General features: G+C 38.4%; 1 protein-coding gene across 5 annotated transcripts in view; it reads left to right on the forward strand.

Moving 5' to 3' along the window:
- PTPRG (protein tyrosine phosphatase receptor type G) overlaps positions 1 to 27,114 on the forward strand; it is a 722,188-nt gene that overhangs the window by 631,975 nt on the left and 63,099 nt on the right. For 2 of the 5 annotated variants that reach the window (XM_087708785.1, XM_087708789.1), the window contains exons 13-14: positions 5,558 to 5,690; positions 15,289 to 15,375. In XM_087708785.1, coding sequence (XP_087564911.1) covers positions 5,558 to 5,690; positions 15,289 to 15,375 — 220 coding nt within the window. The remainder of the gene's footprint in view (positions 1 to 5,557; positions 5,691 to 15,288; positions 15,376 to 27,114) is intronic. The other 3 variants (XM_087708788.1, XM_087708790.1, XM_087708786.1) reach the window with 2 other exon arrangements.

The following is a 27,114-nucleotide window of genomic DNA, read 5'->3' on the forward strand; positions in this document are numbered from 1 at the left end:
GTTTAGCAGAAGGTAGAAAAATACCAAGTGGGTCACGAATTTCCAACACTGTTCTCCTACTCATTTCATTCTACTGAGTGAAATGAAGGAATGAATGTTTTTATCACATTAAGACATTTGGAACATTTCAGATTTCAAGCTTGAATAGCAATGCTGCTGCATTTTTATAATTCAAAACCCATAAAAGATTTATCATACATTCATAAAATCATACTTTTTAAAAACTACTCAGTGCTTTAATTACTTATAGCTTTAATCAGAATGATGATGTAAACCACCCAGATTCCCTTAGGTGGAATGGGCACTATAGAAATTTAATAAATTTATGTGACTAAAGAATATAAGCTCATTCAAGTCTGATATCTTCTAGGCGTTTTAGAATCAAGTCACCTTGATCTCAGACATTGCAGCTAAAAATAAGAGAATGTATAGCAAAACATTTGGAGTGTATTATAGCATCTATTTCTGGTCTACTCTTCCTTAAGGTGTCTTCATATTTTTACCTGCTGGCACATTTAAGAAAATTATCAGTAATTAAGGTTTCAACTTGTATTGCTTTGGACCAGATGTTGTCTTTAGTTTGTGCAAATAAACAGAGCGTATTACAAATACCAGTCTGTGCTACAGATGATAAACAGACCTTTGGGAATGACTAATGTAATTATAAAGTGAACAAATTGTGAGCTAACTTGAATTATAGGAATAAAGGTAAAGATCACAGATCACAGATATTTGGAAGATCCTTCACAATAGTTTGCCTACCATTAATAAAACATTACTTAATCTTTTAATCTGCAGAGCTTTTTAAGACATCACATCCTCCATTATTAGGTATTGTCTGCTAATGGCTAATATCTCCTTCATTTGTCTTTTCCAAATTCTAGTCATCCTCTCATCAAATCCTATTCTCCTGCATATTTTGTATAGCTTTATTGGCCATCTTTTTAAACTTAGGGCATGTTTATAGCAGGAAATATGTGGATTCTGTTTGAAATTATATTGCTGACAATGTAATTAATACAAAAATCAGTTTTCTGGGTTTGTGTCATAAAGAAAACTCTTTGCTAGCACAACTGTTTTAATCTGAACTATTTATGAAAATTATCCTCTCTTCGAAATTCATTGCTTATATGACTATGTTCAATATTTACTTTGATTTTAACTTTACCAGAGTAATCGTTACCAGAGTAAGGTTCTACATTTAGGCAAGAAAAACGAAATGCACAGGTACAGTATAGGCGGTACCTTGCTCAATAGTAGTAACTGTGAGAGGGATCTTGGAGTCCTAGTGGACAACCATTTAAATATGAGCCAGCAGTGTGCAACAGCTGCCAAAAAAGCCAACACAGTTCTAGGCTACAGAAACAGAGGGATAGAATCAAGATCACGTGAAGTGTTAATAACACTTTATAATGCGTTGATAAGGCCACACTTGGAATACTGCATTCAGTTTTGGTCTCCACGATGCAGAAAAGATGTGAAGACTCTAGAAAGAGTGCAGAGAAGAGCAACAGAGATGATGACTGGAGACTAAAACATATGAAGAATGGTTGCAGGAACTGGGTATGTCTAGTTTAATAGAAAGAAGGACTAGGGGAGACATGATAGAAGTGTTCCAATATCTCAGGGGTTGCCACAAAGAAGAGGGAGTCAAATTATTCTCCAAGGCACCTGAGGCAATTAGTTTCCACCAATCAAGGAGAGAAGCAAATTAGAACTAAGGAGACATTTCCTGACAATTAGAACAATTAATCAGAGGAACAGCTTGCCTCCAGAAGTTGTGAATGCCCCAACACTGGAAGTCTTTAAGAAGATGTTGGATAGCCATTTGTCTGAAACGGTAGAGGGTTTCCTGCCTAGGCAGGGGGTTGGACTAGAAGACCTCCAAGGTCCCTTCCAACTCTGCTATTGTATTGTATTTTTATTTTAAGGACCTTCTAATAAGGTCCTAATAAGAAATATTTAATATTGCATTTAATTTCAACCTGGATGACAATAATAAGGACGATGATAAAGTTACTTAAAGTTACTAGCACCTGTGTTTTCTTTCTGCCTAACCTATGACCTTTGGATAACAGGCCCTAATGGAAACACTTCCTTCCATTGGCCAGGAGACACTAGAACCATAGTCTTGCTTAGCAAAGTTACTGTGGTCATTGTATTGCAGATTGTGGCCATGAAGACTCTGCTGTGTATTTACTCATAACCACATTCTTTTTCCACCTAAACCTCTCTTGCAAAGCTTTTTCCACCTAAACCTCTCTTGCAAAGCTGACTAACATTCTCCCTGATGTTTCTTAGCAAATCATCCACTCAAAATCATTTGACTTCACAAAGCTTTGTAATTTTTAATTGAAAAATCGGTGGAGTTTCTCCCCCCCCCCCCAGAATTTGCTTATTCTACTTAGGTTTTCTTTTCACTGATTTTAATATTGCACAGGTAGTCTTCAACTTATGACTGCCACGGAGCCCAAAATTTATGTTGCTAAGTGAGATATTTATTAAGGGAGTTTTGTCCCATTTTATGATCTTTCTTGCTGCAGTTGTTAAGTGAATCATTGCAGTTGTTAAGCTGGCAACATGGCTACAAAGTGAATCTGGCTTCTCATTGCTTGTCAGAAGGACCCTTGCAACAGTCATAAATATGGCTCAGTTGTCAAGTGTCTGACTTTTGATCACATAACCACGGGGATGAGGCAACGGTTGTAATTGTGAAAAACTGGCACAACTCACTTTTTCCAGTGCTGTTCTAACTTTGAATGGAGTCTAAATGCACTGTTGTAAGTCAAGGACTACCTGTATTCGTTTTAATTATTGCCTGCTCTGAGTAACAATTACATGATTTTTATTATTATAAAAGCATTAATATATTATAAGCCGATGGCAATGTTGTTTTCTGTTTCTGCTTGGTCTGTATATCCTGCTTTTCATAAATGAACAACTATATTTCTCTGCTAAGATTTGGTGTGTTTGAAAACAAAATCGAAAATCACAAGCCGTCACGGGATAAGATTTCACAATACAATTAACGTTTCAATAAAGTTTTATATGTGGGTAAAGCTGTATAAATTTAAGAGAGTGAGGTGGGTATCTTGGTTTAAGATAAAGTCCAGCTGAGCCCATGGCTTGTGATTCTATGTCGTATGCATTCCCATGGGTACAAAGGGGCATATTTTACATGTGTTGCATTATAGCAGTTACTTCTAGCATAAAAATGTGCCCTTGTGCCTTATTGATTCTCCAGGTAAAATGGATTTGGGGGTTCTGCATCTCAGTTTGTGAAATTAGTTTATTATTTATTTATAATAATTATTATTATTTATAATTATTATGCACTGACTATTATTATTATTATTATCATTATTATTATTATTGTTATTATTAATATTATTATTATTATTAATTAGTAAATTTACTTTACTGCCATACTAATGAAGAGATGTAGAGGATTTGCAAAAGCGATTGCAGTGGATATTGTTGTTCTCATTGTTCCTCATACTTTCCTCTTATTATTTCTTTATTATGTCCTTCTTTTGAACCATCTAGTAGAGTGAAAAGAGGGTTTGTCCTGGAACTGAGTTTGGTTGGTTTAAAAAACCAGGTCACTTAATCAACTTGCTGGCAAATGTGGGCACGAGACTATTTTTGCATCAGGTGCCCCAGCTAAAATTATTAATGCTCTTTCTTGTAAATTAATTTATGTCCTCTCCATGTTCCCTGTGATATCAATTTCACAAGATAAAAATTGCAAATCATTGAATACCATATTTACATTCAGTGTGATGCATATTTATTAAGATTTAAAGTGGAAGGTAAACTGGTCTTATAGATGCATAGATGTACACACACACACACACACACATATAACACACACATATAAAGTTTCTGTTCTGACTTAGGCTTGTCTGTTCTGACCTAGGCCTGATACAGTAAAAAGCACATGCTTAGTCCCAAAAACTCTCTTTTTATTTCAAAGGCTATGAATTATGTTCATTCGCAGCCCGTAATGAGTCCCAAATAGTTGGAAAGAGTCCTACAGTAGGTTGCCAAAGTCCTTCAGGGTAAGGCTGATAAGCACCCACCTTTATCTTCCTTGAAACACTGTCAAAGACGTAATTGGCAATTAGCTTGGCAGGGCCACATGGAGCAAAGAGTCAAAACGGAGTTTCAGAAGGTAAACTGACCAGTATGAACCAAGTTGCTTCCTGCAATGGCTCATGTGCCTTTGCTCCTACTTTATGTCCAATCACCTCCAAGCCTTACACCCAAGTCGTCCCTTCTGTCTTAATTGTTCTTGCCTTACAGCAGCTCTGCGCATGCACGCACTGGGAACTGGGGGAGCTTGTTCCTCTGCCTCGCTGCTGTCCGACTCTGGAGGCTCCGGAGGGAGCACATAACTCCCATGTCCCTGGCCCCATCTCTGCCTCTGACGCAGACCCCTCGGCCGAGCCTTCCCCATACTCCAGGACTGACCCATGTTCCTCCCCAACCTCCTTGCTGTCCGACTCTGCTGCCAGCTCCTCAGGAGGACCACAACAGTTTCCTATCCTTAAAGAGGTGCCTTATTGGCCAAAAACACCAAGATATTAAGCAATACATTTGTGGCTGTTAAACCAATTCATCTAATGAGGCTGGAGGAGAAAGCCCATTGATAAATACTATAAATATTTCTCCTAGTTCTTGCAGTTTTCTTGGCAATATTTCCAGATGTGTCTTGTCCTTACCTTCTGTCTAAGGCTGAAAGAGAAGAACTAACCCAAGGTCACCCAACTGTAATAAAATGGTTGTAAAATCAGTTGCATTCACCTGTTGACTTGTTTTACAATTGCTTTGACTTATAACAGATATCCCAGTCCAAATTGTAGTTGTGAGTCAAGGAGTACCTGTTCGTTTGCTTGCTTGCTTGTTTAAGCACAAAATGATGGCTTCAGTGCTTCTGCTAACAAATCTAAGACATTCCAATTGCGTTTAAACAGTGTTGCGTTTTTATCCATGCCAAGGACTGTGGCAATGAGTCATTGGCAGGCAGTGCCTTTCTGTTGGTCAAACGTTAGCACCAGTGAATCAGATCCTTCCCACTTGTAAAATGTTGAAGAAGCCCCTTTGGAGCAGGCCTTCAAAAACATCCAGACCAGGGACAGTTTCTTCATTGGGGAGAAGTTTTAAGAAGCAAAACGGGTAACACCTCATAACACCTCTGCCTGTTTTCCAGTGAAGTTTTCCTTGAAAATTTGTGTTCACCATAATTTCCAGATTTTACCAAACACTCATCTGAACATCTCTCTTTGATCTGTAGGACAATGTTTTAAAAGTCATCTATCCTCTATTTTGCCTATGTTGGTTTAAGGATGTATCCTCAGCCAGAAGGAAATGTACCAGCCATAAATCTGTGGGAATTCTTCACTGAATGGATCCCGGCCTTACTGGGCTGCACTGCATACCCAGTTCAGCTTCTCTTCTGGGCTGCGTATAGAATGGCAAAAAGTTAGTGTTGTTTACTTATCACATTTTCTTCATAATGACCTATTTTGTTGTTGCTGTTTGCTTTATTGTACAGCAGACAAGAATATTTCCAGCATGACCAACAGACCCACTCGTGGCAAAATGGAATGGATCATTCCTCTCATTGTGGTCTCAGCCTTGACATTTGTGTGCCTAATCCTTCTTATTGCTGTGCTAGTTTACTGGAGGTGAGCCTTTCTAAATAATCTCAATTATACGATGGTAAATGTTTTAGTCACTTTATTCTCTCCAGGCTATTTCCTATTTTGTCATGAGAAAAAAAGAAAACCTTTGACAATCAGCTATTTATTGACAGCTCAACAATTTTATGTCATGAAAATGATGCACGAGAAAGCCATCGCCTTTGTATGTAGAGGACTCCAGTATCAAGGAATATCTAAGGAAGTCCTCCATTACCTGAGACCCTGGACCAGTAATTCCAAATCTTGTTTCTTGGATCTGTTAGGCTTTAGCTTCCATCTTTGCTGAGTAACAGTTGGTGAGTTATAGGAGCTGGGGCTTAACAGTTTGGGAGAACATAAAGATGGAGAAAAATTCATAATAATGCTGCATGTAATTGGGTGGTCCAAGATATCTAGGATCACTGTGAACTATGTCGGCTTTCGTTTCATAAGATGACATTATCTACAACAGTCACTCTTATTGTGTGGTTTGAGGACCACTGCGGGTGCATGGTCATCACAAGGGGTTTGTGAAGGCTTGAAGAAATGTTATGATTTAAATCTTACTTTTTGGTGGTCCGTGACCACTGTCCGTGGCCACAAAAGCTATTTAAAGGGGCCCATGGTGAAGAAAAGGTTAAGAACCACTGATCTGCAACAACATTCATAAGTGGTTTACTCCAGAATAAATCCCAGGTGAGGTAGCTTTTTAGTTATTTTGCAATTGATCTATGATTGTATCACCAAACAATGCAAGAAGTATTGACTGCATTATAACATTGGTAACCATCACTTTTAAAAAAGAGCATTTTAAAATGTATAGAATAAATCTAATAACATGACTATCACCCCCTTACTGAGTTTCCATTAACAGAAATAGCAGGACAGTCCCCCCATGGCTACAAAACACAAATGCATCATCACACCCACATACACACTTGCTAATCAACTACCATGGATTTTTACTAAGTAAAAATAGTTTTTTACTATTAGTTGAGTAGTTGAGTTTATTTCTCATTTTGTCCTAAACACCTTCTCCCAACCTTTTCCAGGACAAAATGAGAAATAAACAATATAGGTGAATGTTAAGGAAAATGTTGATTAGGGTTCAGTTTTCTGCTTCCTCTTTGGTTTGATTGCATCATTTCTCACACATACCTGACACAGTCCCTAAGATCAAATTTAGTGGTTAAAGGCACCAGGCTAGAAGTCACAAGATGGTGTGTCTTGGGCATCAAGGCCAAGTATGTGCTTTTGGGCCACTCTCTCTCAGCTCAACTCACGCCACCTGGTTATTCTTGTGGGAGGAAAGAGGAGGAGGAGAAAGGAGCATTAAGTATGATCATTGCCTTTGAGTTATTTTTAAAAATAACAAAGGCAGGATAAAACATAAAAATGTTTGCATCCAAATGCTGAGTTGTACTCAGAAATACAAGAATAAGGTTCTGTGGGCCATATTTTGTATCTTCTCCTCTCCTCTGATGCCGCCGTTTCCTTTAACTGCAGTTTGCCATGATACCCAAACATTCAACCGTTGACATATCTTGACTAATATCTACTGAAATTAGTTTTAGTTTCAAAATAGAAGCAAAGTCTCAAGCACCAGGCTCAAGGGTGACTCAGCCTTCCATTCTTCCAAGGTGGGTAAAATGAGGACCCAAATTGTTGGGATAAATAGGCTGATTCTGTAAACCACTTAGAGAGTGCTGTAGAGGACTGTGAAGCAGTATATAAGTGCTATGTGCTATTGCTATCTCACAATATTTCCAGAAAAAGAAGTGAAGATGAGTCTATGAGTTAAAACCTGCAGCGCTTCCTTCTTGTAACTCTCACTCATTCTTTAATATCATGCCTGAATAGTCATTGATATTTGGTATATGTTTGTTAGCCCAGAGGATAAATGGCAGTCATCTCAAGGCACTCGGAGGTAAATGGTAAGTGCATAAGAATCCATTCTAAGAAGGATCACATTGTCATTCATATTTTTGATTACACTGGGCTGTGATTTACATAATGAGCCTGATTTTTCTTTGGTTTCCTTTTCATCTTTGAGAAAAATCAGTAGTAAGAATCTCCTTCAAATGATGGGGGTTTTCTTCTTCTTATGGTTCTGTGGTTTTATTATTCTCATGAGCTGCTCAAAGTTGCCCTTTAAGGCCACCTAGAACTTTTAAACGATTTTACTTTACTTGCATTATTTTAGACTTGAGTTGGGAAGAGGCAAAAATGTGACATAAAAGGCAACTTGTAAGGTGATGGAGATGAGTTGAGGTGAACATTTTGCCTCTCAAAAGGAAGCAGAACATCAAGAGGAGCCCTAATTCCATCATAACTGAAAACAAGAACAGCTCTTATGTGGATATAACTGGGAGATAAATATATACGTGCATTGATATGTGCATTATTGTTATTGTTAAAATCATTATCATCTGTCCAGTAGGCAATTATCTGGGTGGATTCTAAATTCATTTAAACCACTATTTTTTAAAGGGAAATAAAAGCTGTATAATCATCCGATTAATAGCAAATGATTAATAAATAAATGTCCAATCCAGGCACCAATAGAATCTATACTTCTTGGGGATTAAAATGTTATGTCTCCAGTATTACTGATGATTTCCCAACTTACCTGAAAACATTCTATAACCAAAATTCTGGATTGATGACCAGTAAAATGAAAAACAGCAATTAATTTTAAATATTTATCTACTGTTCATAAAAAATTACAAAGAGAAGCGAGATGGCCCAAAATACTTCCCCATAACTGAATGTCCCCTGCTCTTCTTGGTTTCTTTGTCTTTTGACTATTTATGCTCTATGCTATCTTCAATCTAAATAGTTGAACAAAAAGAAAGCAAGATAATACAGGTTAGTCCTCAATTTACGAGCGCAATTGGGACCAGAATTTCCTTTGCTAAGCAAAGGGGCTCTTAAGTGAGTCGTGCCTGATTTTATGACCCTTTTTGCTACGGTTGTTAAGAAAACCATAGTGGTTCAATGAAACACATTGTCACTAAGTGAATATGATGTCCCCCCATTGACGCTGCTTGTCGGAAACCAGCTAGCAATCATGTGACCCCAAAATGCTGCAAACGACTACTATTGGATTATAATTACACACCATTGTAATGATTAAGGGTGGTGCAGTGGACTAGAGGTGGAGCTCTCACCTCACAATCAGGAGGCTGTGAGGGAAAATTGCCCTTTAATACTAATCACTACAATCGTCATCCTCTTTTAACGACCCTTGCAAGGTGGAGTCTGAGGAACTGAATGGAGCTGAGTGTTTACTGGCCGGATGCCCTTCCTGTGGCCAATGTGGAGTTTTATTCAGCAGATATATTCTCAATGTGCCCAGACAGAGGCAGATATTTCTCTCTCTCTGGGCACATTGAGAATATATCAGCTGAATAAAACTCCACATTGGCCACAGGAAGGGCATCCGGCCAGTAAACACTCAGCTCCATTCAGTTGCTCAGACTCCACCTTGCAAGGGGTTATGCGGTCGTTAAAAGAGGATGACTATTGTAGTGATTAGTATTAAAGGGCAATTTTCCTTGTTTTCTTTTTTTAATTGAAAGTTGGTGTTGTTGTACTAACTGATGTCTTATTTTCTTCTTGGAATGCCTGATCATTTTAGAGACAAACGATCTGAGTCTTTTATTTCATTTCAGTTCTTCATGGTTATTATTTGGAATATTAGTTAGAAAATTACAGTTCTGCACTCTGGAACAGCAGAGCTCTTGTCCTTTGTGTGCCATCCTTTTAGAAATTTTGAACATTATTATCCTATCACACATCCATCTTCGCTTCAGAAGGCGAAACATACCCACCTCTTTCCATTTTGCTTTACAGAACTTCGTTGCTACTCTAACGATCACTGCAATCTTGTATCCAATTTGGAATGTGGTACTCCAAATTGGATAGAAGATTGGAGAGGCAGCATGATCAATGCACCACAAAATTGCTTCTAAAATTTGTAAACTATACTTCTGTTGATGCAGCCTATCACCAGAATTAGATTTCATTCAGTGACTATGAGAACTGGCTGGCTGGATAACTGCCAGCGTCATTATAGCAGCACACCTACTGTGCCGTCCACAAGTCTTTACATGTAATCCTTATTTGAGGTATTTTTGTTTCCAATACGTCATTGTGAAATTTGATTTTATTTCACCAAATTTATTGGCCGCCTGTCTTGCGGTTCAGGCGGCTCTTGAGATACAAACCAACTTAGGCCAGCAATCCATAATCATGTAGATATCTTAGACTGTGACCCTAGAAGCCGAACCTTTGCCATTGATAGCATATGCATACTATCATGTCACAGGTTGATCATAGTGTTCTGGAGAGGTATAACTGGGAAGATGTCTTTTGATTGACACAAAATAACATAGATCTTATATCTCAGATATATGGTATTCCTATGTGTCTTTAAAACATCAAAGACAAAAAAAATTATAGGCTCACACGTTTGGTGAAGCTGTTGGATGAGGTCACCAGAAAGCATGGAGTTGGGTATCATCAATATGCAAAACATTGTGTATCTTGACCCCAAGCCAACCTAGTGATACTTTCAAGATTCTGTTGCAGTGCTTGAAGATTGTTGTGATCTGGATAGACAATAGAATAGAATCAGTGGTGGGTTCCGGATTCCGTTCCAACCAGTACAGTTGGAACAGCCTTGGCATCACCTATGTCGATGCACGCAGCGTGCGCATGCATCATACTTGCCTGCGATGCTTCCGCAAGCCTCCACGACGCTCCAGCTGCTCGGCGGAGCGTCGCGCAGGTGCCATATGCGTCATGCGTGTGCGTGGAAGCGCCAAAAGCTTAAAGCACATGTAAGGAGCACGGGCGGGCAGGTGGGCCCTCCAGAGCACCCTACCGGAACGGTACCTGGTGCTCTGGGCAGGATCCGGTACGCGCGTACCGGGGCAGACCTCCTGCAACCCACCACAGAATAGAATAGAATAGAATAGAATAGAATAGAATAGAATAGAATAGAATAGAATTCTTTATTGGCCAAGTGTGATTGGACACACAAGGAATTTGTCTTGATGCATATGCTCTCAGTGTATGTAAATGAAAAGATACATTTGTCAATATAGAGAGGATAAGCTCTAGGTAACAAATGCCATGGTGTTAAGCAAGCCAATGGTTCATTATGGATGTAGTTATGTCAAAAACTGGCAGTAAATGCCAGTATTTGGTAAAATCATCATAAAACCTGAGTCACATGACCATAGGATGCAGCTAATGGATGTCAATGCAGCCCAGTTGCCAACTGCTGTAACATGACTATGGAGGAGCAGCCATTGGACTTTCAAATCTGGGTCACAGCTACCCCTTGGGGAAGTTTGTTGTAATTTCAGATGGCTTTAAGGGACAGGTCATAAGACAATGACTATCTGGTTGCACTATACATTATGCTCAATAATAAACTGTGGGCCACAAACCAGAAAAGCCAAGTTCACACATTATGCTAGGCCTAATTCAAATAAAATACATTATTGTTTAGGAAGGTGTCTTTCTGTACATGTGCAACTGTCATTACAAACTTATTTTTAGAGGCAAGTTCAACATTGTTTCCTTGCTTTCATTACATTTTTTAGCAGTTCTTTCTAAACAGAGTTTGACTCAGCTGGGAGAGAGGGGACAGAAGTATAAAAATAGGAAGAGGCAATTAACATTTTAGTTTTCAAACAACAGCAACTCTTAAGTGGAATATAAATTACAGCCACTCCTGACTTCCAGCAAGTAAAGAAATTAATTCACATTTCCAACGGCAAAGGTTTCTGATTTGCACCCCTACCTGGTTACTGCAAATAATCTTTTAATTATTCCAGCCCATCTAGCCTGATATCTGAAATTGTAATATTCCATTATATATTTTACATACCTTGGTATGTTTAGATACACAGGGGAGTGTGCTTAGCTTCGGTATAACCATTACTTTTAAAAAAAGAACCAAGAAAGTCAGTAGGAGTTATTAGATGTTAGTAGTGGCTTTTAAGAAATATAGTATGTTTCCCTCTGTGGTGTTACAACACACTTCACTTCACAAAGTACAAGGCAGGCTGCTTTAGAGGGCATCTAGCAATTTAGCCTATGTGGTAACATCTTGTAGGCTGAGTTATTTTCAGCCTCCTTCCCACTTATACTACAAGCAGTCCTTGAGTTAAGAGTTACAGTTGTTAAGCAGATCATTCTGTGACTACGCCTGATTTTACAACCTTTTCTACTGCAATTGTTACGCGAACACAGTAGAAATAAAGCAAATGCTATGGGTCATTAAGTGAACATTGTGGTCATTAAGTGTGCCTGCAATGGGTGGGTTTTGCCCACAATGGATAGTTTTTGCTGGAAACAGAAGTAACAGAAGCATCCAAGCACTGACCATGAGGGGTGGAAATAACCATCAGAATTAATGTCTGGCTCACAAATACTCCTTTTTCAGCATGTAAGCAACCAGTCATAAGTCGAGGAATACTGTATCAGATTACTTGTGTTCAGGAAATCAGTGATTTTTCACCAGTAGCTAACTGCACAAGGCTGTTTTCAGACTTAAAAGAAACATTCTCTTGAAAGCCTTTTAAACATGTTGTAATGATTAACAATAATTAATTAAATATTTAAATTAATTAAATAATTTAATAAACAGGGACTCAGTGGCTAAGACGCTGAGTTTTCGATCAGAAAGGTCAGCAGTTCAACAGTTCAAATCCCTAGCACCGCATAATGGAGTGAGTCCCCGTTACTTGTCCCGGCTTCTGCCAACCTAGCAGTTCGAAAGCATGTAAAAATGCAAGTAGAAAAATAGGAACCAGCTTTTGTGGGAAGGTAACAGCGCCGTCGGCGTTGAGTCATGCCGGCCACATGACTACAGAGACGTCTTCGGACAGCACTGGCTCTTCAGCTTTGAAACGGAGATGAGCACTGCCCCCTAGAGTTGGGAATGACTAGCACATATGTGTGAGGGGAACCTTTACCTAGTAATTAAAGCCATTTTTGTTAAGGAAGAGATTCAAGAATAGGAATGCCATACATACTATGCTGGCATTGTTTAGTTGTTATAGTAACTGACTCATGTGGCTAAATTAGCCCTGACATGCTACTTCGCATTATTTTGTCCAGAGCAACGCAGCCTCATTTAACTTTTATCCCCTCCCTCCCCATTACTAAAAGGTTGCTTCAAAAGAGAACAGTGCCAGGATAGAGTGCCCTACCTTTAAGCCACTTTCTGTCAGGGTTCCAAATAGTATCCAAAATTAAATCAGAGTCCAAGGCAAAGTACTGCTCAAAGTTCCAATTTATTAAGAGAGCCATTTTGGCACATCTGGAAAACCCAAATCTGAAGCTTCTCAGTTTTCCCCATCCAGGTTAAAGTTCATGATCTTGCCCCCACACCCACAAGGCCATCACATAGTCCAATGTTCCACTGCCATGCTGGCAGTTCCACCCATCCAGTTCCAGTCAGGTGCAGAGGTACCAAGACAAAGGATGACCTTGGCATTCTAGAAAGAAATTTTATTTTGGCTACATAGCATTTTACTTCGTACTATTCCCCCTCCCAATTCCCCACTATAGAAACAGCATAGTAGAATATTAGAAAGTGTGGCAGGCCAAAGATCCAAAAGGCTGCAGGCCTGACATTTTCATTACAATATCAAGTCACAAAATAACATGCAAGTATTGTAACATCCATAAGGAAAATGGGAGAAACATCTGAACATAAACAACCAATGTAAGAGTAATTTTTCAGAAGTGGGTATGTAAAATTTGTTTTTCATTGCTGATGACATTCTTCAGAGTTGGGGCTACAGCAGCCAAGGCCATGAAGTTTTGTAGAAGAACATGGTAACATTTCATTTCTTAAGGCTTCCATTTCTTAAGGCTTATCCAATTACTTAGAGAGTATCATTTTTAAAATAGGCGAGACCCTGTTTATCAAACTTCCTAGATTAAAAAGAAACCAAACCAATCAACCCCAGCCTGTGCAACTCATCTACAGTTTCCCAAAGATATTCCAGTTCCATGTCATATCTGTTGTGGAAATGTATTCTATAGATTATCATAATTTACAGGTGCTGAAAAGAAAATAGTCTAAAATGAAATTATCCAAAAGCATATGAACTAATATTCTGAAAATACCATCAGTCCTTGACCTGGAGTTTCTGAGCACATGGAGAGATAGCTGACTTTCAGTAGTTATGTCACAGAGTAATATTATGTGCTGGATTTATGAATTTCTTCAGAGGAGAGAATCAGAGTATCTTGTTTGCTTGTTTGTTTATTCATTTTTTTATGCCTCCCATCTGACTGATACTCACTCCAGCCAGCTTTATTTATTCTTTTATTTAAACTCTGTACTTTGGGCTAATCCAGTTGTGCCACTGCTTCTTAATGTCCCTTCCTGTCACGCTCTAGGCATTTTCCAATTTAATGTCAATATGGAGATGGTTTTTATTTTCTTAAAAAATTATTTTGTGGAAACTAAGGAAGCTTTTCTGTATTCTGATGAACTGTCCTATGTATCCCACTCCCAACTATGAAATCAGAAACCCCAATCTCTTCTATCGTATTCCTCTCTTTTCTATCTTTTGAGATACAGCCAATCTCAAATTCTAACAAAAGATAGATCCTGCCGAGTTTTTCATTCATGAGAACCTCTGATTTCAGATCTATGGATAGAAACTGGACAGCCAAGTAAAAGGCTGTATGATATTTTCATTATTATTATTATTAAAATGCCTATAAATCAGACCTTGTGAAATATAAAACATATAAAGAACAGTTTCTGGAATTGTGTATGTCCAGTTTAATGAGAAGAAGGACTAGGGATGACATGATAGCAGTGTTCCAATATCTCAGGGGTTCCCACAAAGAAGAGGGAGTCAAGCTATTCTCCAAAACACCTGAGGGCAGGACAAGAAGCAATGGATGGAAACTAAAAAAGGAGAGAAGCAAACTAGAACTAAGGAGAAATTTCCTGACAGTTAGAAAAATTAATCAGTGGAACAACTTGCCTCCGGAACTACCAACACTGGAAGTTTTTAAGAAGAGTTTGGATAACCATTTGTCTGACATGGTATAGGGCCGTGATGGTGAATCTGTGGCATGCCTGCCACAGGTGGCACGCAGAGCCATTTCTGAGGGCACATGAGGCATTGCCCTGTCAGCTCCAGTGCACATGCACCAGCTGATTTTCGGCTGTTTTTCGCCCTCCGGAGGCTTCCCTGAACTTTCAGTTCTGTTCCCGAACTTCCAGTTTGTGCATTGGGTGGTTTTTCGCTCTCCAGGGGCTTCAGGGAAGCCACCTGAAGCCTCCAGGAGGAGAAAAACAGGCAAAAGGGTTAGCCATCACTGGTATAGGGTTTCCTGCCTAATCAGGAGATTGGACTAGAAGACCTCCAAGACCCCTTCCAACCCTATTATTCTAAGCATAATTAACCCTTGGGGGCGGGGACTAGCAAAGAAGGTTGTATAGAGAAAAATAGCATAGCAATTCAGTTAGATAACATTTCTGCATTACCTTTGAGGTTATATCCCAGGAATTCTCTTTATAAGCTTTATATACTTTTTTTTGTCTCTCTCTGTTTAGAAGGTGTAACAAAATAAAGTCCAAGGGCTCACCCCGATATTTCCATGAAGTGTCTTCTGCTCAAGACAGAGGAAAGAAAGGGAACAGGTGAGGGAAGTTAAGATAAAATGGGTGGATTTTACATTGGCTTTTTTTCTGTAAAATTGATGCTTTTGTAAAAAAAAAAAAAAAGGCCTTATTGTAAAGTTTGACAAAAGAATGTTGATTTCAACCAATGAGCAAATTTAGACTAGCAGTAGCTACCTTGAATATAAAACAATTACGTCAGAAGCAAAATTGCTTCACATAGACAGGCTTGACTCACAACCACAATTGAGTCCAAAATTTTCATTGCTAAGCAAGATATTTGTTAAGTGAATGTTGCCCTATTTATTGACCCTTCTGGCCACAATTGTTAAGTGAATCACAGCAATTGTTAAATTAGTAACACAGTTGTAAAGGGAATCTGGTTTACCCATTGGTTTTGATTGTCACAAAAGATGATCACATGATCCTGGTATGCTGCAACCATCATAAATACTAGTTGCTTGCTAGGTATCCAAATTTTGATCACATGACCAAGGGAATGCTGAAATGGTCATAAGTGTGAAAAACAGTTGTAAGTTTTTTTTTCAGTGGTGCTGTAACTTCAAATGATCCCTAAACAAATGGTTGTAAGTCAAAGACTACCGGTATAGTAGGGTGGTAGAATAGAGGATTTGAATGAGATGTTTGGCAAAGCTTGTTAGTGGTAAGAAACCTTTTCTTTAAAATGTTAAGGCAGTTATGTCTCTTGCTAGACCCACAGCTTCAAAAGCAACCCAGGATATCTACTATATTTACACAAAACAATGCTGCTGCAGTGATTGTCAGCAACACAATGCTGTGATACACACTCATACTAATAGAAATAAGCAGAGCTGACTTTTGAAGCGGGAGCTTGAGCCAAGGTAGAGTTTTAGCAATTTGAAGAATCTTCCTTGGTCCTAACATGTTTTATAAAGTACTTTTTAAAATGCTTCTCACAGTATAGTCCTATGCATTTTGAATTAAATGGTATTTCGTTAAATGTAGTCTTTACATTTTAGAAGATTTATCATTAATGCTAAGCAGATTTTGTTAAAAATTTGCAACTAAGAGTAGAACAATGATATTTTGCTCCTGTTGAGGTTGATTATATTGTTATTAATTCTCTTCCAAATTGGAATGCATTTTATGGTTAAGTATTTTTATATGCATTTTGTGACCATTACAGTATGCATTTTATATGCATTTTCACATCTTTTTTATGCCAAAAACTGCACTGATTCATGTCTGAATTCAGCTTACTCATTTTTTAATATCCCTAGCAGTAGTGAAGTCAACGTTTATTACAAGACAAAGGAGGCGTAGAATTATTGCTTGAAAGTTACTTTTATTTCTTAAAACTCCATGACATCCTTGTTAGCACACTGAGCAAGGCTGGATTGAATGTCTATGCAGTGAATTCATTAGATCCATCGGGAGCCAGGAATCCCATCAATAATTCCTTATTAAAATGGATTGAAGGATTGTCATAAGGGGTGCACTGGGTCAGAATCAGCACTAGTAATCTTCCATTAAATGAGACTTTCATTAAGACTTGATTGTTACAACATTGTAAAAAGAAATAGCAATACTATCAAAGACAGGCAAAATCACCTAGAGAAGTAGGCTGAAAATAACATAACTATTTAACAAAAACAAATCTAAGGTTCTTTATTTGTGAAATAAAAATCAAGCAAACAAGTTTAGGATGGAAAACATCTGGCTTTATAATACTCGTACTACTTTAGAACAGCGCTCCCCAACTTTTTTGGGCATCAGGGACCGGTTCCGGGGAGAGTTTTTCTGCAGGCCAAAGGAGGCGTGGTTTCACATGCTGCCTACATCCCGCGGATGTGGCTTCGCTTGTTTGCGAAGGTTTCTGGCATGCCACGGCCCAGTGCTGCATGGACTGCAGGTTGAGGACCCCTGATTTAGAAAAGAGATCTTGGATTAATAGTTGACTGCAAATTAAATATGAGTTAGCAGTGTGATATAAATAGTGAAAAATGCTCTAGTTTACATGAATAGAAGTCTCAAAGGTGCTATTTTTCCCCCCAAAAGGCAACTGGGCTGTTTTTTTTTCCTTGAGGAGGAAGAAGAAAATGTGTTGCTTGTCATCCAAGAAACTTTATCAGTTCTGATGATGGGGGGAGGGATGGAAGGATAGGTAATGACAGTGGGATGGAAGGATTGGTACTGACAGTTGAGACTGGATGGTGGTAGGATGAAAGGGGAGATTATGATAGGATGTCCAGTGGGAGGAATAGAAGGATTGTATTTCTTTACAGTCATCTGGTCATTAGTACTCTCTGAGATGGAAGATGACTGCAGAGAAATACAACCCTTCCATTCCCTGCCTCCCACCATTTATCAGAACCTATCCTTCCATCGTCCTGCCATCAGAACTGATGAGGCTTCTTGGATGAGAAGTGAAATGTTTTCTACTTCCTTCTCAAGGGAAAAACAGTCCAGTTGCCTTTTGAAGAATAAAAGCACCTTTGAGACAACTATGATGTGGATGACTGAGAAACTCCACGGACATAAACAGAAGTAAAAAAATAATACTTCTAACTTGTTCTGCATTCTTTTGAATCCAACTTGAGAACTGTCATTTTTAACACTACACTTCATGAAGAATTAGGACAAATAGGGTCATCAATATTCAGTGTCCAGAAATATAGTCCAGTAAAGAGAGATTAAAAGATCCAGTCTGAGGAGACAAAAAACAAGGTGGACTTTTCAAATGCCTAGAAGGTTGCAATTTTTTTTTAAAAACTACAACTTTTATATTTTGTCCCAACGTGCTTGGACATGCAGTGAGGGGTAACTTATAAAAATGCAGGCTGAGGTAGAGTAGAAGGCAAAATCCAAGTTTGTCAATGCAGAAAGTGGACTCTTCAGAAGTCTTATTGATTGATTGACAGTAATTGCATCTTCCTTTACAAAAAAGGCATCAAGTCATTTTTGATTTCTAGCAATCACCATATATCAATATTTTTCTATGACAGCCTGTCTTTTACCTGTTCTTTCAAATTTGATGTCTTAAAGCTTTTTCGAAGCTGAAAATCATAAGTAACCCCAGTGAGCTTTAATAGAAAGAATTAATATTTTAAGGTATATCTTGTTATTTTTCCTAGCAGTATGCATAGCAAAGTGTGCATCTGTGAATCATACTAAATTTAACATTGGAAACATTTAAGTTAATATCAAAATCTTTTTTATCAGGAAAATCAATGGAATCTTCATTCATATCATTTGTTATAGAAAAAAGTATTAATGTGCATGGTGTTTGTATGTCTTTTAAAGATGAATGAATAATGGTTAAATTACTCATTTTTAAAAAAAAGTATGATACAATACTGTACTCACTTTCTAAAACAAAACGTAATTAGGGGAATTTGCAAATTGAAATTAGCCTAGTTCTTCATTTTGTCATCAAATGGAGTACTTAATTAGCATTTATGCTATTCAGACTCTGAATTTAATTATAAACGAGGAAAGATTTAATTTGCATTATTGTTTACATAAAAAAAATTCAAACATAATACTGTGAGCGTATGAATTATTATTATTTTTTACTTACAAACATCACATTGTAGAAAATAATGGGTGAAAAGTTGCTTTTTAACTTGATCCTAATTTATGAACATACTCATCCCAGTTTAGAAAATATATTAATTCTCTTCATTATGCCCTAACAAATGTGTTTTGAATACAGAATAGTGAAATATGAAAATTACGGGCATATTTAATTGCAACATTTAGCATCCCTGAGTTATCTTACGCATAATGCTTGTCAACACTTTGTGCCAGGAACATAAATTGCATCTTCCTTTGCAAAAATAATTATACTGCCTGCAAAGTCTTGTGATGGAGTTGCTGGTCCTCTCAGAAACAGGTGGATGCTTTCAAGAGCCCACATTCCAGTGTGTGTTAAATACTATCTATCCATCCATCCATCCATCCATCCATCCATCCATCCATCCATCCATCCATCCATCCATCCACACATTTATATGGCTTCCCATCTCACAGAAGCCACTCAAGGCACTAATAGCAGGGGTGAAATTCAGCAGGTTCTGACAGGTTCTGGAGAACCGGTAGCAGAAATTTTGAGTAGTTTGAAGAACCAGCAATTACCACCTCTGGCTGGCCCCAGAGTGGGATGGGAATGGGGATTTTGTAGTATCCTTCCCCTGCCACACCCACCAAGCCACACCAACAGAACCAGTAGTAAAAAAAAAACTGAATTTCACCATTGACTAATAGTCTATTAGAAAAGTTAAATTATGAACACTCTATAGCAGGGGTTTCAAACTCACGTCATCATGGCAGCATCATGTGACGTATCAGGACTTTTTTCCCCTTCGCTAAACCGTGCAGGGGCATGGCTAACACATGATGCATCTGGCCCGCAGGCCAAGAGTTTGAAAGTCCTGCTCTATAGCAAAATTTAAGCTTTCTTTATTAAGTAAAGTTCATTGATTCTAATTCCTTAAACGTGAGCATAGCAACTCATCCCTTAATTTGATTCTCCCTGATATTACAGAACTGCACAATGTAATCTGGTACACGAGAAAGCTTACCTGATCATCAGAAGTTGACTTGCAGTTTTTTTCTGTCATTCTGGGTTAACCTGGATTTTTGCAACCCACATCTGATAGTATTAGACTAAAAAGTCAAACAAACCTGTGGGATTTGGTTTTTAAATTTTCTTCAGTAATGGGAAATTTTGTCAATTTGAAAATTTGAGGCTTATTCCAAGATAAATATGTGCTGTTATTTTAGAAGCTTGAGGTTTTCTTAGACTGATAAATTACTACTCATCTTACCTTGCTACAAAGAGATAACTAATTCAAACTGAGGAATAGAAAGCCAGTAGAAGTGATATTATTTTTTGCAATTGTTCGTCTGCCATTTTTTTTATATTGCTGCTATTAATTTTTACCTTGTCGTATGAAAAGAAACTCCCAAGTTGCTGATTTGTGCCAGCTGTTATCTGTGATGTTTGCATAAATAAAACAAAATGGTATAACTATACTTTACAGAACAGCTGCTTTCTTTCTTCATACTGCATTATGAAGTGAGCCGTTTTCCCCTACTATGATTCTGAAACAGATTTTCTCAATTCAGTGTGGACATATCGTGGTCAATAAAAGTTACCGTAAATGTTCTAAAATGGTCTGCCAGTTCTAATTATTCCCATAATTGTGTAAACATAAACCACACGCATACAATCCTAAAATAAAGAGTAGAGAATTACTCAGCACAATCGATAGTAGGTGCAAGAACAGATCAAAGCAGAAAGGTGCCATGTGCAGCCATACAGTAGAAACCTCACCCATTTTACACGCGTGTAAGACTGACATATGTACAAAAGGGTTGGGGCTTTAATCGTATTTCCAAAATGCCATTTCGCCTATTCCGACATAGCTTTCAGGAATTAGAATCTCCTGAACTTTTCTTAATAAAACTTCACTTTTGTTAAGGGGTATTATAATTAATTTTTCCAATGGACTATTATTATACACTGCCCCAAATTGTTTCTATGAGATGAGCAGCCATATAAGTGGGGTGGGATGGATGGATGGATGGATGGATGGATGGATGGATGGATGGAGAGAGAGAGAGATTTAAAGCACACTGAATTATGGGCTCCTGAAACCATTCTCCTGTTTCTGAGAGGACTTGAAATTCTTAGTAGTAACTTTTTCATCACAAGCACTTGCAGCCAGTATAATTTTTTGTAAAGAAAGATGTGATTTATGTTCCTGACACAAAGTGTTGACAAGCATTATGCGTACAATAACTCAGGGATGCTAAATGTTGCAATGAAAATATGCCCATAACTTTCATATTTCCCTATTAATTTTCATACTTCACTATTCTGTTCACAACATTCATATTGATATTATTCATTGTTTTGATGCCCTCCCACCCCACAGTTACCACTGCAAACATCTTAAGATAATGTGCAACCATAGAGTATGTTATTAAAATAGCCATACTTGGAAACTGCTGGATTTATACAGTAAAATCTGATACAAAAATTACACCGTTCCTGTTACTTCAACAAGATATTACTGCTGCTCCTTTTTGTATTGTCAGCAGGGATGGGTGTCCTTCAGCATCCCAGCTGGGCCATCTTTGTCTGGATTTACAGTTGGCATTCACTGATCCACTTTAAACCATGGTTTGTTGAATAAGCCACAGTTGTTAACTTAGTATTCTAATTTCTTTATCTCGCCCATGGCAAGGCAGCATACAGGAAATAAAAACCCAACATAAAAAATAAAAATAACAAAAAATTACAGTAATAAAATAATACCCCACCACCACCATTCATCTAATAAAAGAATATAAAATATTCTCCAAGGCACCTGAGTGCGGAACAAGAAACAATGGGTGGAAACTAATCAAGGAGAGAAGCAACTCAGAACTGAGGAGAAATTTCCTGACAGTTAGAACAATTAGAACAGCTTGCTTCCAGAAGTTGTGAATGCCCCAACACTGGAAATCTTTAAGAAGATGTTGGGGGAGGAGAACTGACGTCGCAACGGCACGATGTGTGATCTTGGTGCTCCAAGATCGCAGTTGAATTTCTGCCGCTGGACGGTCCATGTGGACCTAAACCGTCCCACAGAGACGTTGACTGAGAAGGGCACCTTCTGCTCATCTCAGGGACACCGCAAAGTCCCTGAAAGATCCAGGAATAGCCCTTTTTTGATGGGCTGCTGATGAAGCTGGGAAGTTGGGACAGCTCTGGAACAGGAAGAAAGCGAAAGAGAAAGTGTGTTGAATTAGTGAGGAAATTTTATTATTAGAGGAAGAGACTACCCAAGAAAAAAATGTAAGTTAAGATTGAAGACAGAAGACTGTAGGCGGCGAGGTTGATCTGCATTGAACTTAGTGTCTTATCCAGTTTCTAATTTTTTTTCCTGGATTGAACTTTTGCAGGAGCTCCCTATTTTTAAAACTGAATGGATTAATTCTTTCTTCTTTTTTCACTTTTGCTTATACCTATGGATTAAAATTTTCCTTCTTTTTTTATAATGCTTGATTTGATTGATTGGATTGTTTTTGATATCCATTTAAGGGTTTTTTCCTTAAGCTTGGAATATAAAGAAGATAATAAGAAGGATTATAAAGAGGGTTGCAACAACAGGAGGAAAAGCAGTTACACTGCCATTTAGAGGCTGGAGGCTGAATATATTGCTTTTTTTTCTTTCTCTTTGATAACTTGAGATTCAAGGTTCTTTCAGTTTGTTTACTGACAGTGATAGTAGAAAGAGTACAAGTTGTTTATACAGCTGCCTTTTGGAAGTTCTATCTCTAGCTATTGGAAGGAAGACAACATTTTGACTTGAAAGATAATAAATGAACCTCTTTGAAGTTTATTAAAATAGCCTTGAACCTTATAGTGGCAGTGTCTGCAAAATTGAAAGAATGGCTCAGCAAGAAAAAGAAACTGTAATATTGCAAATGATTATGTTTGAAATTCAAAATCTATTACTTGTGACAGAGAGAATTGAAAAGAGATTGGAGAATATGGAATACAAAACAGAAAAATCTGATGGAGAAACTGAGGATGTTTACCAAATGAAGAAAGTGGAGGAGAGTTCAAAAGATGGAAGAAAAAAATGAGCAAAGAGATAAGAAAACTGTGGATGCTGACAAAAAAGTGAGCGTGGTTGGTAATGGGAAGAGCGGAATATGGAAAGAGAAGATAGATGGATTGGAACTCTACTCCAGACTTCAAAGCACAGAAGAAGAAAAGAGAGAAAAATTGACAGAGATAAGGAGAGAAATCTTGACAGAAGCACTAGCGATAACCAAAGATAAGCTGATGGAAAGAACAGATGTTGGGTTTCACGCTTTTATGAGATACAAAAGGAATAACATGTTGCCAAGATAGGTTTATACAAGATTTATTAAGAAAGTAACTAGAACATTAATGCTACAAATGGCAAGAGATATAAGACCCGACTATTACTGGAAAGATACAGGTTGATGCAATGAAAATGTATAATAAAAAATTAAGCTAAATTTAGTTTACTAGTAGTATGTATAAAATGAAGCAACAATAGCTAAAGTTAAATAATGATTAATAATTATAATACATAAAGATATATTAGTTTGATAATATGAAATTTTATATAAATAACACATGGAGATTATGAGGAGGTTTAAAAGTTTTATCTAGAATATGTTATAAAGCTGTATTGTGATTGGATGATTTTAGGATGATTTAATGAAATGTTATCATATAATCCTATTCTAGATTTTGAATATTATATATAAAAGGATGTAAAAACAATTATAGTCAAATTAAGGTTGAGATATAATAATTGTGACATACATGAATATAGGTGAATTTAAAATATGTGATTTGATATGAAAAGCAGGTGGTGACTGTGGAAGAGATGCATGGAAATACTGTAACCAACTGACACACTTTCTACAATTTGTAATGGAAGATGGTTTTTTTATTTGTATTTTTATGTTTGTTTGTCCTTGTTCGAAAATAAATAAAATTTGTTTTTTTAAAAAGAAGATGTTGGATACCCATTTGTCTGAAACGGTATAGGGTTTCCTGCCTAGGCAGGGGGTTGAACTAAAAGACCTCCAAGGTCCCTTCCAACTCTGCTATTGTGTTGTGTTGTGTTGTGTTGTGTTGTGTTGTATTGTATTGTATTGTATTGTATTGTAAATGATAACCAACCGCATTAAGGCTTGGTATGATTTCTTAATCCAGTCATTATCTAAACTCCAGATGGAGTTTAAACCCTTTGTAGCCCTATGCCCAGGGGTGGGCTTCCCAGGGGGGGAGCCTTTCTGCCCTCCCTGGGCTCTGGAGGTTTTTTTGAGCCTCCGGGAGGGCGAAAATGGCCTCCCCAGGCTCCAGAGGCTCTCTGGAGGCTGGAAACAGGCCCCTTTCTGGTTTTTCCAAACTTCCGATAGGCCTATTTTTCGTCCACCCCAAGCCTTGGCACCCACCCTATACTTACTTGCATCCAAAATGGGGACTGAGGGGAGGGGTGGGCAGGGCCAGCCAGGAGTGGAATTTAGGGGTTCTCCAAACTGCACAGAATCTTAACTAGAGGTTCTTCCAAACCCCTGAGAATCCCCAGCAGCCCACCCCTACTGTCTCATTAGGCAGATAAACCATGGGAAAAGTTCCCCCCACCAAGGGTTCTTCAGCTGTCAAACAGTATAAACATTTAAGCAAATATTGCCCTTTAGACTGGGGGGGTGGGGTGGAATTCAACTTGATTCCATGTTCAGAAGGACGTGAAGAGACTATCAGACAGAGGCATCTATCTACAGCATTAATGTTCTAATATTAAAGAAAAGGCCGCATTTACTATATGAGCTGACCGCACAGTAGCCTCTTTTTTAAAGCAGCATTCGTGTTTGGATATCCTGTTTAAATAAGCTGCTTGCAAGCCTGAGTTCCTTAATGAGCAAATCAAGCATAAGATTGAAATTCTTTTGTCTGCTCTTCAGAGAGCAGCTTGTATTTGCTTTTTGGGGGGTGGGAGGGGGATGAGAGGGAAGTGTGTTCTTCCATAGATCTTTTTATTAGCAAACAGGAGGGCTTAGAGAGCTCAGGGTTTCAGTTGTGAAAATAAGCAATAACGAGTTGGCTGCTAATGATGCCACGTGCGTGCGGGGAGGGAGGGAGGGGGGATCGGCAAGCGGGGAGGGTCTTTGTTTTCTCTTCCCTTTAAAATAACAATCCAATATCCAGTTAAGTGGCTTCAACAGGGAGCAGCGTGTAAACTCACAAGGTTTGCATCATCGGGCTCTCCATTCTAGGATTCCAATTACTGTAGGTCTTCGAGCAGCAGATTGTCAGCAAACTGGTTATCAGCTTTGTGTGATTATAGCACAGTCGGGCCTAATTTGGAACCAGAGACCCTCCCCCCCCCCACATGCTTTTTCATTTGCATACAGCCACATTTAAGTTTCGGTGCAGCTGAAAGGGGGGGGCATTGGTCTCCCACCCACCCCACCTCCCCATCCCTGCAAATTCTGAATTTCAGACAATGCCCTGGCAAACCGGGTTAGAAGCAGGGAGCCTTGCGGCGGGGAGGAGGGAAAGGAAGTGTTTCCAAACAAGAAAAGGGATGTTAATTAAACACTGTATATTCTTCCACACGTCTCTCTCCGAAAAGGGGTGGGGGTAATGATTCATTTGTTAGTCTACTGAAATGATCATGTCTCGAACATCTTGGTACTAATGCAAGATTTGTTTGCGTGTAGAAAAAAATAATTGTACTGGCCATTTTCTGGAAAAAAAAAAATCTTTTCTACACACATTGCATGGGTCTTAAAATAAACTTTACCATCTGCTGGGTGGCCGTGGGAGGGAGAGGAAGTAATTAGATATCCCAGTCTCCAAATCCTCATAGGCAGGTACTTGAATGATATCTCTGGCATCGTTCAAATTCAAGCAATGTTCTTTAAACTCTTTTATGAGTTTCTGCTCTCCCCCCCCCCCCCGTTTTTAGTTAGACTTTTAAGTTAGTCTGTGTAGTTGGACCTTGGTCAAGTTTGAGTAAATGGATCCATTAATTAGGAAAAGTGTTAGCTATATCTCCCCATTGAGCTGAGACAGTAGCAGACTTATTTCGCGCTGGGTCTTTTTTTCTCCTTACTAGCATGCCTTTCACTGATTAGATCTAGGTATGTTTAACTCTCCAGCTGATTGGGTCTCTTGTGTATGCCTTCTAGCAACACCATTTCTAAATGATGGATCAGCTATGTGAGCCCGATTATCTCTCCATAAAACAAAGGAAATTGTGATTCAGATGACATCTGTCTGCACATTGGCAATGCAACCATCGCATGCAAATGTGTTCCATTTTGTGATTTTGTTCTGGCTAAATAAACATGATAAGGAAACACAATGCAATCCAAAAGCCAACTCATCTTCCCATGAGACAGCTAAGAGTTGACCCACTACCAACTCAACCCCCTAACTCTATATTTTAAAATAGGGTTTGGCATCCTTAGTTTATGGAATCAGTCAGTTTATAAGTAGCTACAAATTTAGCAAAGGGCATATACTGTATGTATTGGTATTGCCTCACACCTTGTTGTGTTCTTTTTCTAAACCAAAAGGGTATCCAAGAAGTTTTGTTTTTCAAAGAGGAAATCATTGATAATATTGTGTTAGATTCTCCTGCATCTATTGAGGCTTTAAGACCCGGGCTGGATTTAAAAATGTAATATATTTTCATGGCTTGCAGCAGAGATGGGTTGTTGCTGGTTCGACCTGGTTTGTCCAACCCAGTAGTGGAATTCAGGCCTGGGTCGTAGAACTGGCAGTGACCCAGACCTGCCACCCCACCCCCCCGCCTGAACCAGTTCCCTCATTGCCGCTTGTCCGCTGCCATTTTGGATTTTAGTGACTGTGCGTGCACAATTCACTGTAAATTGTTCTGCGCATGCGGGCAGAATAATTTACATTCAAGAGCGCACACACATGCACATTGCACGTGGGTTGCGAACCGGCACTAACTCCGGCAGCAACCCATCCCTGGCTTGCAGGAAAGTGGGTAAATAAACGTCTTTGGATAAACAACGGATGAGAATTACTGTGTAAAGCAGAAAGAGAGTGTTTAGTTTTCAGGCGTAACTTCATAATTTTGATGCAATAAGTATCACGAAGATAAGGCTGCAAAATGGATTTTTTTTTCTACTTTGGGATTAGTTAGTTAATGCCTTTGAATCAGTCTTGCCTCCTGTCAATTGCTTGGACAAGTCCTTGCAGTT

The sequence above is a fragment of the Thamnophis sirtalis genome, unplaced genomic scaffold (genome assembly GCF_051295495.1).
Source record: "Thamnophis sirtalis isolate CommonGarterSnake01/CBP01778 unplaced genomic scaffold, rThaSir2_p1.2 scaffold_3, whole genome shotgun sequence".
NCBI lineage: Eukaryota > Metazoa > Chordata > Lepidosauria > Squamata > Natricidae > Thamnophis > Thamnophis sirtalis.